Source organism: Jatropha curcas, chromosome 9 (genome assembly GCF_041381405.1).
Source record: "Jatropha curcas cultivar XTBG-Jc1 chromosome 9, XTBG_Jcur_1.0, whole genome shotgun sequence".
Classification (NCBI taxonomy): Eukaryota; Viridiplantae; Streptophyta; class Magnoliopsida; order Malpighiales; family Euphorbiaceae; genus Jatropha; species Jatropha curcas.
Window position 1 is genome coordinate 19,381,146 of NC_143159.1, and position 20,627 is coordinate 19,401,772.

Consider the following 20,627-nt stretch of genomic DNA (forward strand, 5'->3'; position numbering starts at 1 on the left):
GTGTTTGTATAGAAGGCATGGTAAATGAAGGTTTAATAACATTATTTTGTTTAGCTTGATGGTATAGGAAGATAATGTTAAATATAAAGATTATGAAAATACCTTTGTCATGGAAGATTTATAAATATAGTTATGGATAATTTTGAAAATTAAATTTTTTAACCATGCTTACACCCCAATTCGGCGGGTTGAAGATTGGGACCGTTTAAATAACTTTTGAAAAATCATTCTCTCCCTCAAACTCTCATCCCAAACGACTGAATAATAACATCCATTTACCTCAATTTACTCTCCAAACCCTCCAAATAACCTCCATCCACACAATCTATACAACTTTAGTAAAATCTCTCTACTGATCCGTTCTTCAACATCTCGCACTCTCCTCTTCTATCCATGCTCTCTACCATTTTCATCGCCACTGCAACTAATCTCTAACTACGTAAGTGCTTTACTTTCCTCTCACATGCACTCTCCACTCTCAATTCCAGTAAGTGCTTTTTTTGTCTCTCTCTTACTTAGTTACAGTCGACAAACCACTGATAATATCGGTTGGTTCCACTTGTGTGGTTGTTTAAGTACTGAGTGGTTGCTTAGAGGTAGAATTATTACTTTATTTTTCCTTTTGTTCTTTTGGATGTGAATTTTTTTTTTCACTTCTTCTTTTATTCTTTTTTTTTTTGTCTAAATGTGGAATAATTGATGATGTGTTTATTGTGTTTAGGTTTTTGGAGAATCCAGTTTGATTAATTTAATTATTGCAATTAATAATTGAAGGAGAGAAAGGCAAAATGGAAACAAAGAGAAAATCCCTACTTCAGCTTCAAGCGCTTGAGAAATTCTATGCTAGTACATACTCTATGTTTCTCTCTTTAATTAGTAATTTTTTTATATTTATTTTGGTGAATTGCATTTGAGTTGATTCATTGTAAGTCCATATGGTTATTGGTAGGCATTGAAGCAGGTCGGTAGCCACAAATTTTGAACTACCCATACCGTATCCGTTTGAAATTTTGTTACTCATATTCGTTCCAAACTTGTTTAAATATCCATTTAAGTACCCATATTTGAACCCACTTAAAATTTTACTAACTGTATCCATCTCAAACCCGTTTAAAGTACTCCTTAAATGGGTAGAGTATTTGCAAAATTTAAACTATCTAAACTCGAACTTATTTAAAATGCATTTTTCACTAATAAATGGTATGGGTATGCGGGTTCCTATGGTGAAAACCGTTTATTATAGCGGGTAATAGATAGAGGGTATCCAAAATCTAATGCTTGTACCCTATCTGTATCCATTGTGGGCAGTAATTTCACTATCCGTATCCGTCTCAAATCTATTTATAACTATCCGTACCCTCATTAAATGGATTGGAGCGAAGTAGGTATCCTAAAATACCCGTATAACTTCCATCCCTAGGTCTGATTTCTACTCTAATTGCAACTGCTTACTTTTTCTAAAAGCGATTTAATTTTCTCACTAGGGAGTTTTTCTATTTCTTATAGAGGTCAGGGGTGGAGGGAGGGGGGCCGGGGGAGCCCGGGCCCTCCAAACTCTAATTTTTTTTTAAATTTTCCCTATAATTTAGTATAAAAATTTTTTTTTCTTCATTTTGGTCCCCCTAATTTTTAAAAAATTTATTTTGGCCTCCCCAAATTTTAAAGTCTAAAGTTTAGCTCCGCCCCTGGTAGATGTCCAAGTTTAATTTCCTTGGTTTTGGCTTATGATTAGAGGAAAAAAGATATTAGTGAAGTACTAAGATTTTCATTTGAAATAAGAGGGCAGGAAGTATTAAAACAAGATTATAATTATATATAGGCATGTTATTTATTTTCTATAGTGGTATTGTTGTGTCAAGCACAGCACAAGTATCCCACAAATAATGCAACAGAAGAGTAATAGCTTTTATTATAGCTTTTGCATTAAGTAGAATCGGTGGCCATGCCTAAGGATACTCATCATATATATAAAAAATATTATATCCTTAGGCCTTATTTGGTAGGGGATAAGTGAACTCGGGACTCTGAGTTCCCGCGAAGCGATCAATTTTATAGTGTTTGGTTCTAAAAAACTAAAGAAGTTCTCGGGAAGTTCAAGTGTTGAAGTTCCTGACTGTATAGGAACTTACTTCCTCTCATTGACTCAAGGAAGTGCACTTCTCGACCTCAACAAATTTGTAATCTCTATTTTGCCCTCTTTCCTATTTGACGCTCAACGTTGTTGTCTCCAACTCTACAAATCCTTGTCTTCAGGGAAAAAAACTCTTCAAATCCTCTCTTGAAGAAGCAAACCAAAGAAATTTCTACTGATCAAAGGAATCCAAACCTCAAGTAAGCATCTCTTCAATTTCTTTTTAGTTATTGATTCTTGATTTAGTTACAATGTTTTGTAGTTCGAGAGTTTTTCATTGCTATTAATATGCTCTTTTCTTATTTATATTCTATTTACTAAATCTGCTATTTACATGAAATTGAATTTTGTATTGTTAATCCCTTCATATGGGTTTGTGATTTTTACCATAAAATTTACATTCTCATGTCAGATCATGTGATAATTATGAAAAAGTTCAACTTTTGTTCCATTATCTGTGCCCAAGTTGCAGTTTTAATTAGCTCAACTCAGCTAGTTTTCACTATTCCTCTACAAATTCCTTTTAAAGTCGGAAGAAAATGTTTGTATTTGCAAAAATCTGTGTATCTATTTGATGTCCATAAAGAATTTATATATCCAATGCCTCATCTAGAGATAAAACCATGAGAAACAATTGAATAATTGGTCCCTTTTACCATTTTCATCAAAAATTTCAAGCATAAGAAACGAAAAAAAAAAAAAATTCACTTTTAAGGTGAATAAAGCTACTGCAAGTCTTTATGGCATGACAAATGGCATGCATGCCTTCAAGTTTTATGTTTAAGTAGTAGTCAAGTGTCCACTTTACAAGCAAAACATATAGATTAGTCTTTAAATTGTAATTATTAGTATTTATTCTATTTGAGTGATTGGCCTGTTCTTGATTTTGTTGTGCTTTGAATGCAATTTTAAAATGTTTGTACGTATATAATGGATTATTATTTAAATTTTAGGCTATAAATAAAATGTTTTTAATTAATGTATTTTTTTTCAGTAATGGCAAAACTTCCATTGAGTAAAAAGAAGAAGATGATTGCCTCTTGTATAGTAATTTATGCTGAAATGTTGATAATGATTATGGAGACAATAGTCATGGTCATGGATGCAATTGAAACGTTAACAATTAGAGTCCTAGAAATATTTGTTATAAGTTCGGTGATTCTACTCAACAACGATTGGATGTTAGACTTTCAAATCTCAGGACACTAATTCATAATGATGATGAAGTTTGTATGGAAAATTTAAGAATGAATCAGAAGTGTTTTTATAAATTGTGTAAGATGCTTAAAGAAGTTGGGAAGCTACAAGAAAATCGAAATATGAGTGTGGAAGAAATGGTAGCAATGTTTTCATATATAATTTCACATCACACAAAAAATAGAAGCACTCAATTATATTTCAGAAGGAGTGGAGAGACAATTTCTAGGCATTTCATTTCGGTCCTCCATGCTATACTTAGATGTCACCATCTTCTTCTAAAAAAAGCCAGAACTAGTCGGTGAAAATAATCCCGATGAGAAATGGAAGCAGTTTAAGGTAGATTTCATTTACCAATGTTAACTTACAATAATTAATTTCCAAACTCGGTATAATTCTAACAAATATACACATTTTGTAGAACTACTTGGGTGCTTTAGATGGAGCACATATTAAAGTCCGTGTGGTAGAGAAAGACAAAGTTAGATATAGGAATAAGACTAATGTGTTAGGTGTTTGTTCACAAGATTTACAATTTATCTATGTATTACCTGGATGGGAGGGATCTGCATATGATAATAAAGTACTTTGAGATGCAATTTCTAGAAAAAAATCCTTTAAAAGTTCCCCAAGATAATGCATAAGAAAATTAAATTTTTATATTAAAAGTCATGTATGATTTAAATTTTAATAATTATAAAATTCTTATTTTTCATTCATAGGGTATTATTATTTATGTGATGCTGGTTACATGAATTCAAATGGCCTCCTAACCCCTTTTAGAGGTCAAAGATACCATTTGAATGATTGGAGAACCATTAATGAGCCAAGAACAGCAGAGGAGTGCTACAAAATGAAACATTCTCGAGCAAGAAATGTCATAGAGAGGTGTTTTGTTTTATTGAAACTTAGGTGGGGCATTTTAAAAAGCACACCATGGTATCCTATAAAGACAGTTTGTAGGATCATCTCAGCATGTGCTTTATTACACAATTTTATTAGAATGATCATGCAATCATATCCAATGGAGATGGAGTTAAATCAGTATGAGAAAATGGAACAAGAACCATCAGATGTTTATGAAGGAGAGCTAATTGATAATCTAGAAAGTTCTTCAGAGTGGAATAACTTTAGGCACAACTTAGCTAGAGAGAGTTTTTAAAAATGGAGGGATAATAAGAATAACTTATAAACATATTGTGTTTTTTAAAGAGAATATTTGCTTGAATTGTTTGTTTGTCACAATAACATATCTATTATTTCAATTGTTTTTAAAATCTATTACTTGTTAGACAATTTTTAATGGAAATATTTTTATTGATGTATTGACATTCTATTATGAATGTTTGTGATAATTTATGATCAAATTATATGAGTTAAGTCATTTTATTATCCATTCATGATGATATTGTTTATGTAATATATACATGTGATAATTTCAAGGATGAATAATGTCCACAATAGTCAAAGAAGTGCAATCTCAAAAGATAAAGGTAAAATGACACAAAATGACAAAAATTCTGGGAGATCTTGTGTTAGATGGACACATGCAGTTTGGTGGATCTTGTCAATATGGGAGGATGGAAACAAGACAATGGTCAATTTAAGTCTGGCTATCAATTTTAAATAGAGAAAATGATGAAGGAAAAGATTCCTAATTGTCAAATGAAAGCTAACCCACATATTGAATCAAGGGTGAAGATTTTGAGGTCAAAGTATCATGCAATTGTTGAAATGAGAGGTTCAAGATGCAGTGGATTTGGATGGAACGAAAGAGATAAGTGCATCACTTGTGATGATGATGTTTGGGAGAATTGGGTTAAGGTAATATCATATATTCCTTTTAATTTTAAAATGCATATTTCAATGATATAAGTATATGAGAATGACTAAAAATATTTCATTTTATGCAGTGTCACTGGGATGCTGTAGGGTTGAGGAACAAACCATTTCCTTTTTACAATGAATTAGATTATGTTTATGAAAAAGACAGAGCTACTGGAGAAGGTGCAGAAAATCAAACTGATGCAATAGAAGATATTGAATTAGAGGAGCAAGAACAACAAAGCCAATATGAATCTTGTTCCCCACCAGTTTTCAATGGAGAAGCAGGTAGTGAATAAGAAGAGACAAGTTATATAAATCTACATCCATATTCTAGTTCTGCTTAGACAATAAATGTTGTGCCATCAAGCACTGGAAATAAAAGAAGAAAGAAGAGACATTGGAAGTTATTCAAGAATTTTCAAGTCAAATGGATAAATTAGGTAACTTGATGGCAGTTGCTGGAGAACATATTGGTAGACTTGCAAATTGTTTTAAGCATGAGTCTGAGGGTGTAGAAAGAAGAATGGCTGTTAATGCTGAATTAATGAAGATTGAAGGATTATCTCAACAAGATATTCTTAAGGTAGGAAGGAAGATTGCACTTGACACTATGGAAACTGATTACTTTTTTAGTCTGCTAGAGGATTATAGGAAAACTTATGTGCCTAGTTTATTAATCCCTAAAAATCTATAATTTATTAGAACTCTAAAATATTATGACCCTTAGTATTTAGATTAGGACTTCTTTATATAATGTGATGGTAAATGATATAGTAGAAGCTAAGAAATAATTGGTTATGTAAGTGAAGTTATATATACTGTGATGGTAAATGATGTAGTAGGAGATATATATTTTAGGTGCTAAAATTGAGATGTATACATGAAAAGTTGTAATATTTTGGATGTTAAATATTATGATGATAATAATAATAATAATAATAATAATAATAATAATAATAATATTATTATTATTATTATTATTATTATTATTATTATAAAAAACATTATATGTTGATTATAAGGTGAGTTGAATGATAGCAAACATATATAAAATGTGCTTCATAGAGTTTCTCCAAAGAATTTTTTCAATTAATATACTCAAATTCATATTAGGGGTATTATTGACATTTCATATTTAAAAATTTCAATTACACAATTTTATTTTCTAGGAAGTCGTATATCAACCAAACATATTTCCACAGTACTTCTCATGAAGTAACTTCCTTGGAACTTTACTTCCTGGGAAGTGAACTTCTCAAGAAGTAGGGAAATTTGAACTAAACAAAATGGTCATTTCATATTTTAACAGTAATTAATGATAAAACTTTATTAAGTAATTAATGATAAAACTTTATTAAACATATAAGCGTCATACAAATAAAATCTAATACTGATACTGGCTGTCAACTATTAACTATCTGCTATTGCCATAACCACCACATACTAGCTACTAGCTTTTAATAATAGTTAAGTATTAACAAGAAGAGGAATAGCAATAATAATTTAACTTTATTGTGATATTTCCTCCATTAATAATTTTCGTAATGGGAATTGGTCAAGTAACAATGCGGTGACACAATCTTCAACATTGGTCGAATAGGTATATGCATCGCGACCAACTATAAACACCAATTCAGACACGCGTACAAAGTTGAGAAAATAATTGAGAACCGTCCTTGATACTCGATCACTTGGCTTCATGTATTCCTCATTTACGTCTTTCCATATATTTTCAATCATTTTTGTAATTTCCTCAATTGCCTTCTCTCTTGAGACACCAAATTCATTCATGTAACATTCCACAGCATCTGCCTTTTTCTCTCCCTACATATATTCAAATTCAAGCATATCACACACACACTTAAAATAAAGGATTATGTCATTAAATAAATAATTTAAAGGCATGTTTAGGTTGGAAGATTTTCAAAGATCCATGAACTTAGTGTAAAATATCTTATTTAGGTTAATGAGTGGAGAATACAATTTATGAAATCATTACAAGGGTATTTAGTCTGACTTTTAAATCAGTAAAATATACTACCTCAATTCCATAATACTTATCACATTTGAGAAAATAGTTTATTGAAAAATACTTATCATATTTGTATTTTCAAGGAGTAATAAATATTATTTTCCATGTTTACCCTTTCTGTATGACCAATAATTATTAGAAAATTAGTATTAAATTAAGGGTAATATAGTCAATTTATTCAAGAATTTATTGTAATTTAGACAAATTTAATGGTTTTCTTAACAAATGTGAAATTCTAAATGTGACGAGTGTTATGAAACAGAGGTAATAATTTTAAATAAAAAGTCATAAGTAAAATAGTGGTTAATTTGGCTTATAATTTTTTTTTTAAAAAAATAATCTACTTAAAGTAAGTTAGAAGTCATAAGTCTTAAACAAATCCTTAAAAAGACTTAGAAGTGTTATTCTAACTCATTTTTAACAAATCCTTGAACTTTCAATTTAAATAAATATAACCCTTTTAGTAATTTTAACAAATTAAGTTACTTTTAAGTTCTTATCAGCTAAACACTTAATTTAGGCTTTGTCAAAATTTTAAATTGAAACTAAACTAAAGTGAATTGATTTCAGTTTAATTCAAATCAAATTGGCTGAAACTAGAAGAGGAAGAACTGAAATTAGAATTAGCAGAATCATTTTTAGTTCTATTTTCCCTAAAGGTAAAATTAGGATTAAACCTTCAATTAGAACTGGGGTTCGATTCTGGTTTAATATCGATTCTAAATTTTTTTTAAAAAAAAAATTGAAAGTTTTCTTGAAAAATAAACTAAAATTATCTAGAACTGATTGAAACCGAAACTAGGAAAATCAATTTCATTTTTCAGAATTTTTGTGATTCTAATTAGATCCTAATTAATAGAAAAAACATAAATCATTGTCATTAATTTTGTTCCATTAATCTAATTAATAGTTTCTTTTATGATTTTTCATACCTCGTGGCTTGTTATATCGTCACAAAGACGTGCAAATAACTTGGAAACCTTGACGATTCCTGGATTTTCTCGTAGCCAAACCATATCTTTAATTCCTGCATCCTTTAGTTCCAGAAAGAATGCCGATGCAAGCAAGTCACCTGTTCTTTTTTATCGGCAAAATAAATTTATTTTATTAATTTAAATCCAGAAAAAATTTAACTCATTCAGTAAACTAAATCTAAGCCATAGCTTCTAAGTAGGTCACCTGTAATTGTGATCGATCCATTGCGCAAGTACTCGTCGAATGTTGGTATGAAGCCATCACTAAGCCATTGAGACTCCAGCATGTATGATCTCGTAACCTCTTTGAACTAATAATTAACAGAGTGGAAAAAACGTAACATTGAATATCTTCTATTATGATATAAACCTTCATTTTGACTGTTAATCTTATTATTAAAAATGAAATAACAGATTTACATATAACTGAAAGAATATATAAATAAGCTTATAATCACTTTAGGTTAAGGAGAAGCCTTTGGGTTGTGATGCATGTGTTTTAGAATTTAGGTTGTGTGGTTACAGCCAACTTGTACATTGTAATTTCATCATCGTGAAATTTTTTGCTTTCTATCCTTTTCTGTGTAAATCTACTGAGCAAATCACGTAGTAAAGATTGTTTAGATTAATGGAATGTGAAATTCATGGGTTTTGTGAAATTTATGAAATTCAAATCTCACAGAATTTTGTATTTATCATTTGATTGAAAAACAAAATACACAAAATTAAAGAGTATTTTATAAATAACATTAAGTGATTTATATTTCACATTAATAAAAAAAAAACTATGAAATTAACAATGTTTTGAGAGCCGGTAAAGATAAGGATTCGCTGAATCGGAGGGTTCGATCAGGTTCAGTATGATCAATTGGATTTTGATATATAATATTTTTAAATATATTTATCAAATAAAATTGAAAATATATATAATTTACACACAAAAAAAAACATTGATTTCAAAATAAAAAACAGTTTTAAAATTGGCTTTTACAAAAAATAATAAAAAATTAGTAAAAAATTTTGAAAAAAAAAATAAAATATGAATAAATTCAATGTACTAAAAAAATTAATTAATTACTATAAAATTTATTATTATTTTTCACAGGTGTTAAGCAATTTAATTTTTTCAATTGACATATTCGGACAGAAATAAAGATGCCCAAAAAATAAAAAATCAGTGGTCTAATTTTTAAGAGGCCCGCATTTTTTGGGCCTCTTTATTTCTAAACCGAAAGCCTAATATGTCAATTAAAACAATTAAATCGCTTAACACATATGAAAAATAATGTGGAATTTTATCAAGAGACCGGTCCGGTTTTCAGAACTATTATTAATGTGGGATTTCTCTCATTTTTTCAAATGGCGAAATTAAAGCTATTATGGAATTTATCAAGTTCATATTGTAAATCCACGAAATGTTTATATTTCGCAAATAACCTCATAAATCCGGTGTCACTATTTGCTTGTGTTTGCGCTTATTTCAATTTATTTTTCCTTATTTCTGCAGTTATATTTTGTCTTTGCCCTTAACACTATGTAATAAAACATTTTATTTTATTTTCATCTTTTAATTCAAATGTTAGAAAATTCCTGCAAACCTTACCATCTCTTTGGCAAAAGAGGTTTTGTAAGAGCTTCCTTCAATATTGCCATTGTTCTCTGTTTCTTCAAAAAGCTTCAATATTGCCTTGTACAGATGTTTCAAGTATTCTGGAAGATGATCGATTGCATCAATACTGCACCTGAAAACATATTTTTAAACAATTAATATCATTTTTTTTTTTATAATTGTAATTTCCTATGTAATTCAAGCTAGCAATAAGAAATCAAATCTTTGAAATGCATACCTTTGAAATGCATCTGTAAAACGTTGGAGTTCATCAATTGTACCATATTCATCATATGCATCATCGGTTGTCATTTCCATTTGTGTATACTTAGCTATTAATACTCGACAACGACCCCATTGAGGTTCAGATAGGCATCCAAGTGTCCACACATACACCTCTACAATTCTATCTCTTGCAAAAGGAAGCTTTTCCGTAAGATTCAACTCTTCCCACCACCTGAAACATATATATATTACATTTTCAAATGTTGTGGTTGTGTGCCCACTCAAGTGGGACCCACAATAAATTTGAAAGGAAAATAAAGGAAGTCAAAAATGGAAGGCAACGGAGTTGTACACGGCATCCTTACGTGTAGTCAAAAATGGAAGGCAATGGAGTTGTACACGACAGGAGTTGTACATGGCATTTCTACGCATTAACCTGCCTATAAATAGAGGCAGAGGCAGAACACACAACACACAGAAGAAAGAAGAGAGAAAATGTAGCGAGAGAGTTTTCTAATTTTAGGATGGGTTTCCTAAACTTAGGGGAGAGAAAAATAGTGAGGAAATTATTATGGAGTGTTTTTGAGAAACACTTTGAGTGTCACTATTTTTGTATTACTCTCGTTGTGTACCTACTATTTTAATAGTGGAAGAATGATTCGGATTTTGCCCCGTGGACGTAGCCCTAAACAGTTAAGGGTGAACCACGTAAATATCTGTGTGTCACAAGTTTATTATTCCGCTGCGTTAATTTTCTCTTAATCGGTTGAAAGGGCCCAACGAGTGGTATCAGAGCTGATGCCCAATAACTGGTATCAGAGCTGATTCCTAACAAGTGGTATCAGAGCCGAAGGTTTCGGTAGGTCCAGCCGGTCAGATAGTGGTATCCACACATTGAGGTTCAGATAGGCATCCAAGTGTCCACACATACACCTCTACAATTCTATCTCTTGCAAAAGGAAGCTTTTCCGTAAGATTCAACTCTTCCCACCACCTGAAACATATATATATTACATTTTCAAATGTTGTGGTTGTGTGCCCACTCAAGTGGGACCCACAATAAATTTGAAAGGAAAATAAAGGAAGTCAAAAATGGAAGGCAACGGAGTTGTACACGGCATCCCTACGTGTAGTCAAAAATGGAAGGCAATGGAGTTGTACACGGCAGGAGTTGTACATGGCATTTCTACGCGTTAACCTGCCTATAAATAGAGGCAGAGGCAAAACACACAACACACAGAAGAAAGAAGAGAGAAAATGTAGCGAGAGAGTTTTCTAATTTTAGGATGGGTTTCCTAAACTTAGGGGAGAGAAAAATAGTGAGGAAATTATTATGGAGTGTTTTTGAGAAACACTTTGAGTGTCACTATTTTTGTATTACTCTCGTTGTGTACCTACTATTTTAATAGTGGAAGAATGATTCGGATTTTGTCCCGTGGACGTAGCCCTAAACAGTTGAGGGTGAACCACGTAAATATCTGTGTGTCACAAGTTTATTATTCCGCTGCGTTAATTTTCTCTTAATCGGTTGAAAGGGCCCAACGAGTGGTATCAGAGCTGATGCCCAACAACTGGTATCAGAGCTGATTCCTAACAAGTGGTATCAGAGCCGAAGGTTTCGGTAGGCCCAGCCGGTCAGATAGTGGTATCGGATCCGTGGATATATTTTGAAAATAAATATACCACGATGAAGAGAAAATTACGACGAGTCCATTGGTGTTGTCCGCTGGGAAAGACGTTGCAGAATCGACTTAGTGATGAATAGTAAAATAGTAACTCGCGGTTGATGGTGAATAGTTACTATTGGCGTTACTGTTGCTGAGCCCGTCACTGTTAAACCCAGCACTATTCACACATAGTACTATTCACTCAGAGCAGAGTGGGCCAGTGTTTGCAGAGGTGGACGATATCTCAAAAGTCCAGTGGCCAGCGACTCAGAGCAGAGTGGGCCAGTGTTTGCTGAGGTGGACAATATCTCAGAAATATACATGGAGCAGTCAGAGGGTTTCGTAGAAAAAGAGGATTGTGTTTGCAAACTGAAGAAGAGTCTGTACGGCTTGAAGCAAGCACTTAGACAGTGGTACAAGAAGTTTGAGTCTGTTATGGGGGAGCAAGGCTACAGAAAGACTACTTCAGATCACTGTGTTTTTATGAAGAAATTCTCTGTTGATGACTACATTGTTTTTGCTCTATATGGTTGATTGTTGGTCAGAAATCTAGTAAGTCTTTGCGTGAGAGACTTGGGACCAACAAAGCAAATTCTTGGCATGAAGATTACAAGAAATCGAAGAACCAAGAAATTATGGTTGTCACAAGAGAAGTACATTGAGAAAGTACTTCAAAGGTTTAGAATGGAGAACGCAAAAGCGGTTAGTTGCCTCTTACTAATCACTTTAAATTAAGTTCTAAACAGTGCCCTTCTACGGATGGAGAGAAGGAAGAATGGAAAAGATTCATATGCTTCAGCAGTTGGAAGCTTGATGTATGCCATGGTTTGTACACGGCCAGATATTGCTCACTCAGTCGGAGTAGTGAGTCGGTTTCTTTAAAATCTTGGAAAGGAACATTGGACTGCAGTGAAATGGATCTTCGAGGTACAACCAAAGTATGTTTATGCTTTGGAGATGAGAAGCCAGTATTAGTCGGTTATACCGATGCAGATATGGCCGGGGATGTTGACTCGAGAAAGTCTACATCAGGATATCTAATCACATTTGCAGAGGGAGCCGTGTCGTGGCAATCAAGATTACTGAAGCGTGCAAAGAGTTGCTGTGTAACAACAGAACCAAGACCGAAAAAAGATCTGTAGGTGGTGTCTTGTGTCGAAAGTCTTCCCAACAAAAGGAGGTCGGGCGGCGTGTCCCGCAAAGTTGTAGCGGCGGTACAAGATGGTGGGCAGATCTAATAGATTATAGCTGCAGGGATGATGATGGCTATCGTCCTCACTTGAGTGTGCAGGGGGAGATTTGTTGTGGTTGTGTGCCCACTCAAGTGGGACCCACAATAAATTTGAAAGGAAAATAAAGGAAGTCAAAAATGGAAGGCAACGGAGTTGTACACGGCATCCCTACGTGTAGTCAAAAATGGAAGGCAATGGAGTTGTACACGGCAGGAGTTGTACATGGCATTTCTACGCGTTAACCTGCCTATAAATAGAGGCAGAGGCAGAACACACAACACACAGAAGAAAGAAGAGAGAAAATGTAGCGAGAGAGTTTTCTAATTTTAGGATGGGTTTCCTAAACTTAGGGGAGAGAAAAATAGTGAGGAAATTATTATGGAGTGTTTTTGAGAAACACTTTGAGTGTCACTATTTTTGTATTACTCTCGTTGTGTACCTACTATTTTAATAGTGGAAGAATGATTCGGATTTTGTCCTGTGGACGTAGCCCTAAACAGTTGAGGGTGAACCACGTAAATATCTGTGTGTCACAAGTTTATTATTCCGCTGCGTTAATTTTCTCTTAATCGGTTGAAAGGGCCCAACGAGTGGTATCAGAGCTGATGCCCAACAACTGGTATCAGAGCTGATTCCTAACATCAAATTAGTTTATTCTTTTTTCGTGACAAACAAAAATCATTGTATTAATAGCATCAGTTGGGTTAGGTGGATTGGAAACGGAGTACTTTGGCTTAGGGTCACTTTGAGTCATGTTTTTTATAAGGACATTTAGGTTGTGTTCGGTAAAAATTTTTAAATAGCTTTTAAGTTGTGTTCGGCGACAACTTTTTAAATAATTTTCCGAACACTATTTTTCATAGATAGTGTTTTATAAAAAGTTAGATGATATAATATTTAGCTTTTAGCATTTTATAAATAGCTACTCAAACAGCTAACAGCTACCAAAATAGCTATTTTACCGAACAGACTTTTAGTTTGAGTCACTTCAGTTGCAGGTGAGTCGGATCATCCATCAAGTGAACTCAAAGAAATTTAAAATCAAGTTTAAATCAAATTTTAAAATAATAGGAAAGGAAGTATATATATATATATATATATATATATATATATATATATATATATATATATATTAATAACATTCAAGGAGTTCTCTGCATGAAAGTAATCCATAAGAGAAGTACCTCAATAGTGATGCTAGCTCTTGTCTATATAACAGTTGCACTCGATTATAATCCAACTTTGCATACTCGAGTAGAGTTTCATTTCGAGATTCGTCTTCTTGATAAAGTGATATATATTTCATAGTCTCTAGTCTCTGCATACCATGGTGGATTGGTCCTTGTAAAGCATTCCTTATCTGTTTTGCAAGATGAGGGCTTGATTGCGCAGCTAAGATTTCCAAGTGTTGCTTCGTAAATTTAAGAGCTTCATCTAAAATATCTTCTCCATGTACACTTAGAAAGCTGGCATCATATAAGCTAAGTAGGCCCTTCGCATCATTGGTGATGGTTCTTTTGAACTCTCCATTGTTGTCTTTGAATTTGTTAAACACATCTAATTCATGATAATTCTTATTGAAAAATAAAGTTATTAGTTTCAAAGGTAAGTTATTTTTCCGAAATAAACAGAAATTTTAAAATTAAATTATATTTTTGCAGTGAAAATGCTTTAGAATTAAATCTAAACTCATATAGATACTTACCGCAAGGCACTTTATATCCATATTGTCTTAGAACTCGAAAGATAAGTGCTGCAGTGTGGAGATCATAATCATTTCCAATGAAGAAATTAGGAAGTGAAGTGAAAATATGATTTAATTGCTCTTCAATGTCATTCTCGAAGTGATAAGACAGACCAAGCCGGCATAATAAGTTGATAAATTCAACGTTTTGAGTTAACTCTTGTGTAGATTGCATTAACATATCCTTTACCCTTTCTTTAAGAACGTCCGCCTCTTTAGCATATGATTCCAGTTCCTGTGCAAACATATTTATTAGATCCCAAGTCTGACAAGAAGATTATAAAAGAAAGGTTTGTTCTAGTTGGTAAGAAAGAAGATTTTTTTTTATTTATTTTTTAATAAGGAATTAATTTTTGCTGTCAATTGAATTAGTGAAAATGAAGACTATATTTTTCAGACGAACTTTACCTGTAAAGTTAAAGGCATGAAACTTAGAGCCACAACTATTAGAAGATTTACATGATTACCCCGTTGACTCCAATGTGGATAGTCCCATATAGGGGTGAGCAATGGGCAGATCGGGTCAAAACCCGACCCAACACCCGAAATAAGGGGGTATGGTTGGATTGAACCGACCCCTTTTAAAGTTGGGCCCCATCTAAATTCCTCCTATAAAATCGGGTCAAGTTATTCAAGGCTCATTTAATTCGATTTTTAATTAAAGATTTTTTTTATAGGTTGGATACTTTTTTATATGGCTCTTGAACAAAATTTTCTATTTGGATTCTACACAATTAAAAAAATTGTCTAGAAAAATAATTGTTGCTCAAACAACCATAATCAAAAAATCATAAAACAATAATCAAACCATAATCAATATCAAACATTCATAATGAAAAAATCATAACACAATCAAACCATAATCAAACTATAATTTTTCATCTTCAAATCATAACCAAATCATAGCAAATTAAAAAGTCCTAATTAAGTATTTAACATCCATAATAGAAATAAAAAAACAAGAAAACTTAAACTGATTAATTATAATTTTAATTGCTCAAGAAAAAATATATACCATCTTCAAGAAAAAAAACTGATTTTGATTTGAAATTTTTAATTTTATAAGCAAAAGAAGAAAGAAAGGAGAGTGAGTCACACGAGGAAATTAAAAAAAAAAATTGAATTCTTCATTTTTACGGGTCGAATCGAGTTAAACAATTTACTTGACCGACTCACCGAACATAATGGATATATTATATATATCTCTTAGATTCTCTGACTGACTTGACCCAAAAAAGCCTTTATAGCCATATATTTTCGATCAGGTCAGTTCGAATTTTTCGGGTTGGATCGGGTTTTGCACACCCTTGTCCCGGACAATCTGGTGCAAACAGAAAAAGAAAAAAAAAATTATGAGGGAGAGATAGACGTACCAAATCTTTTGCACATAGATCTGCAAAAGCGAAACCCGAAATGGAAGGAGGATACTTTGTCAATGGACGAATGATTTCTTGCTCAGCTTTTGCTGCTCGTAGAGGGATATATTTGAGATGTTTATTAATATTATAAGCTTCGAAAGATCCATAGAGAGTTGCTGATGTCTATTATTCCTGGTCATGAAGGGAGTTCGTAAATTATTCTGTCGATTTCTTGAAGTTTCTTTGAAGTAAACTGCATCTGCAAAGGCAAGAGCTTGGTTGGCCATTTTGAAACGGGGCAAAGCAAGTCAGGTAGCTAGCACAATCCAAGAAGATGCAGAACCTATTTATGCCTGCTCTAAGCTGGTTAAACTAATATTATTATTAATCTAAGGAACGGACAATTTTTTACTTTTATTGTTTTTATAATATATAGTGACAATTAGAAATTATAATCGGCCGAATAAATTAATTCACTCCCGAACTTTGTTACTTTAACCTCGTGGCAGCCTTAACCCATTAAACACTTAAATTTATAAAATTACACCTATTAAATACTTCAATTTTCAAATTTATTTTATTGAACAATTGAACTTGCAAAACTAAATCAATTAAACACCTATTAAAAAGTTAAAAATTATAAAAAATATTATTCCAAAAGTCATGCTAATGACATATCAATTCGTATTTTGCAGCTAAACTTCAAAATCCCTAAAAATTTTGATATTAGTGTTGAAAAGTGTGTAATATTATCAAAATTTACAAATTCAAGTGCATGATAAGTCATCCGTAAAGTTCAGACTATCATAAGGTTAAAGTTGCAAAGTTCAGTATTCGGCCAATTATAATCACAAATTATAATCACAGATATCAAGGACCTATGTCGTTTTATCAATAAAATAGTTGAGAATTAATTTTAAAAATTTCTTGAAATTTTTTCATAATATACATGTTGGTCACTTGCTTTCTAAGTATAAATTTCTTGAAATTTTTTCATAATATACATGTTGGCCACTTGCTTTCTAAGTATAATTTTTTTTTAATATATATTTCAGTATAAAATTATAGTGGTTGACTCGTAATTTGTATCGTGTCAAAGATTCCTTTTGTTCATACAAGCCACTTGCTACAGCTAATTTAACTAAACAACTCAAGTTGTCCTCAACTATAGGTTAAGTTTACTGATGGCACCTCAACTTAGAAGATATGCACTTCACCGGGCGTAAACTTCAAAATGTAACTTAAAAATGTTTCAATTTATATTTGTGTAACGATCTATCTATATATATATATAAATATATATATATATATAATCTAGAAAAAAAATAATTTACAAATCTGACGTGACGCTCTTCTCTTTTACTATTTTTTTTTTTTACTTTTTTCACAAATTTTCTAATTTTTAATCATTTACTTTTCCTTTTTCCATAAATTAATATTTAATAATTAATAATGATAATAATAACTTTTGAAATCTAAACTAATTTTATAATTTTTTCAATTTTTAAAACGTTCAAATTTTAACTATTTATTATCTTTATCTCCTAATATAGTGTGTTATCATCAACAACATAAAGTTTTAAAAAGTTTCAAATACTTTTATATATAGAGTTCAATATGCTTTGATTTCATAGTAAAGATTTTTGAAGGCAACTAAATGTAAGAGTGTTAGTAATAGCAAAATCATATTTTAAAGAGAAGTAGTAGTTCATCACCTACCAAGTTTCTTTTTGTGCTTCTAAATTTTAGATTTTCATTATCACAGTTTGATGTTCAGTTTTTTCTGTGCTTGAATGAGTAATTATTGATATAAAATACAATTAATTGTTGTTTTTTTAATTTGGGATCTACTTAAATTAAACTTAATGGATTTCTTCATTCGTCATAAATATTGTGACGTTGTCTGCTATAATTACTATGGTTTAATTTATGGTTACATATGGCTTTTAATGAAAGATTTTCTCATACTTATAAATATTTTTTTCATTGGTTTACAATTCAAATCAATGTTAATTACTTTTTCTCTTTGTAATCCTAAGTCCATCGAAATAAGTAATTCATTGCTTGGCTATTATATTATGATTATAGAGTTTCCTTCTTTTTCTCTCCCTAAATATATAGCCAATTAATTTTTTACCTATGTATAATTGATTATTAATTTTTTAGGATAGGCATGAGTTCATAATAATTTCGGAATTGTATTTATAAATGTAATATATTCTTTATTTATAATAATTAGTTTTAGCATATGTTTTTTTATCTAATGTTCTAATGGTTGATTATGTAAATTTATATAATTATATAATATATAATCCAATTCTATATATTATTGTTCAAAATCAAGTGTAATAGCTTGATAAAATATTAAAAGTTTTTACACTTTTAATCTTTTATTTAAAGTTTTATATATCTTTCATTTTTTTAATAAGTATATAAAAAAATATATCATAAGAAAATAAAGTGACGGCTCAATGCGTCCGGACTTTTTAATTTTTTGTAAGATATTACAAGTAAAGATATTTATTTGAATAGAGAAAAAAGGAAAGCATGCTTCTAATACTATACTACTAGTAGAAAGTCCTTACCCATTATGCCTTACTATTCGAGTCACCAACTTACACTTGATTTTCTTTATTTTCTTTATTATTTATACACTCACCTATTTGTTTTTATTTTTTTTATATTTATAAAATTAAAATAGGATAACCTTCAAAATAACAGAAAAAACAAACTAAAAAAATCATGTCAAAGAAAAAAGAACCAGAAAATGAAAAAGGTCCAAAAATGGAAACTCAATCAATGCAAATATTATTTTCAATTTAAACAATCTGAAATAAAACAAGATCAAAGTCCTTTTTTTTTTTTTTTGGGTAAGAAAAGAGAGCACAAGCTCTAGAGTTACAAACAGTATCTAGGATGAATTACACCAACGTTATCATGGAGAAGCCATGAAACAGCTTCTTGAGGAGGATCCATAAGAATTTGGGTACCCATGGAGAAACCAGCAGCAGTCTTTTGTATCACAATCCATCAACAAATCTGGTGATGGTTTTAGGTGTGAATGCATTTTAGTTGTTTCAAGTAATAGTAACAAATCAGACTTCCCACCACAACTGCATGCTTATAAATAATTAAATAATTATATTTATTATATAAATATTAAAATAAAAAATAATCTATTCATCTTAAAAGTAAAATACTTTTATTTATTTATATAATATTGATGATAATCTCAAAAATGTGATAGCGTCGAGGAAGTAGGAGTACTCTGATTGTAGTTGATAGTTTTAAGTAACATTAACCTTTTTCAGGTTGCTGTTATATATAATTTATTGGTGTCAAGTTGGTTATCCAAACAATGGGGGAGTGATAATTGGACATTATCTCTTAGAATAAGCCCACATCGTATTTCTATTATTCACGATCCAAGAAATCCGGAGATCTCGATGAAGGAGGCGTCTATCAATTTACATTTAGTAATGATTTCCGACAAATAAAATGACGATGCAGTAATAAATAATATCTATTTTATAAAAGATCTAATTTAAATATAAACAAAATTGCATGTTTAAAAAATGTAAAATAAAATCTAAATTAATATTTTATGCTTATAAATAAAATTTATTATTTTAATTTATAGGTTGTGATTCAGTTGTCAATACAAGTTAAACATGTAGAAGAGCTCTCGGGTTTGATCCCCACTAAATCCACTTGTAGGGAGGGGCAAAAAATATTAACTGTGACTAAGACCCAAGCGGAATGAGACGATTCTTGGTAATAAGTTCGGATACCAGTGGTTTACACAAAAAAAAAAAATTTATTATTTTATTTTTCTTTTTATGAATTTAAATTCCTAACCAATATTAATAGGGTATTATAAAACGATGAGTTTTTAATTAACTTGATCATAAGAGAGACTATAGCTCCAATGAAAATAATATTTTATACATTAAATTAGATACAATTTGAAATTAAGAGTGTTATTATAGCTAAGAAATTTATGATATTAGTAGAAGAAATTTAGATTTAGAGTATAATTAAAACTTTTCACAAAGTTCGATATCTTTTTAATGATTTAACCCAAGCCGGCCGATTGATATATTTTTATAGGATGACTCTGTTTGTCGTATGATTTATTTTGTGCTAAGAATGTTTTTTACGCGTGGAAGAAAATTTCTGCATGTGTTAAACTGTGTTAGTACAAACACAATCTAACAAAGGAAACCCAGAAGCAGTTAGAAATATAAAAGGTTATCTTTGCCTTGTACGTATATATATTGTATTATATATACTCATTTTGTGTTGAAAGTCAACTATACTGGTTATATACTTATTTTTTATCCATATAATATTAAAGCATAAATTTTGTTTAGATTAAAATAAATACAATTGGTTAATTTGTATTATACTTTACCATACAAACTACTTGCAATACTACTTATTATGTACTTAATTCTATTTTTATATAATAAAGTGATATTAGAATAAAGTTCAACCCAATATTTATACCTAATTCTTTAAGCCATAATTTATAAAATGCAGATTTTCAAAATCCTAATAGGTGCTCAAAAAGAAAATCAAGTCATGGCTCAATCTCCAACCCATTGCCCTTAACACTAAATTAATATCTA

The 20,627-nt window shown here is 31.0% G+C and overlaps 1 protein-coding gene and 1 pseudogene across 1 annotated transcript in view; one reads left to right on the forward strand and one right to left on the reverse strand.

The window, feature by feature from the left end:
* The first annotated feature begins 3,127 nt into the window (after positions 1-3,127).
* Positions 3,128-4,490, forward strand: LOC149493741 (uncharacterized; annotated as a pseudogene).
* A 2,048-nt stretch (positions 4,491-6,538) lies between these two features.
* LOC105634372 (putative terpene synthase 8) overlaps positions 6,539-20,627 on the reverse strand; it is a 31,737-nt gene continuing 17,648 nt past the window's right edge. Inside the window, exons 2-9 of the mRNA XM_089726324.1 lie at positions 16,012-16,179; positions 14,600-14,873; positions 14,079-14,451; positions 10,009-10,227; positions 9,765-9,903; positions 8,367-8,472; positions 8,120-8,259; positions 6,539-6,979 (exon numbers count right to left, since the gene is read on the reverse strand). Of these exons, the coding sequence (XP_089582450.1) occupies positions 6,665-6,979; positions 8,120-8,259; positions 8,367-8,472; positions 9,765-9,903; positions 10,009-10,227; positions 14,079-14,451; positions 14,600-14,873; positions 16,012-16,179 (1,734 nt within the window). The 3' untranslated portion in view covers positions 6,539-6,664. The remainder of the gene's footprint in view (positions 6,980-8,119; positions 8,260-8,366; positions 8,473-9,764; positions 9,904-10,008; positions 10,228-14,078; positions 14,452-14,599; positions 14,874-16,011; positions 16,180-20,627) is intronic.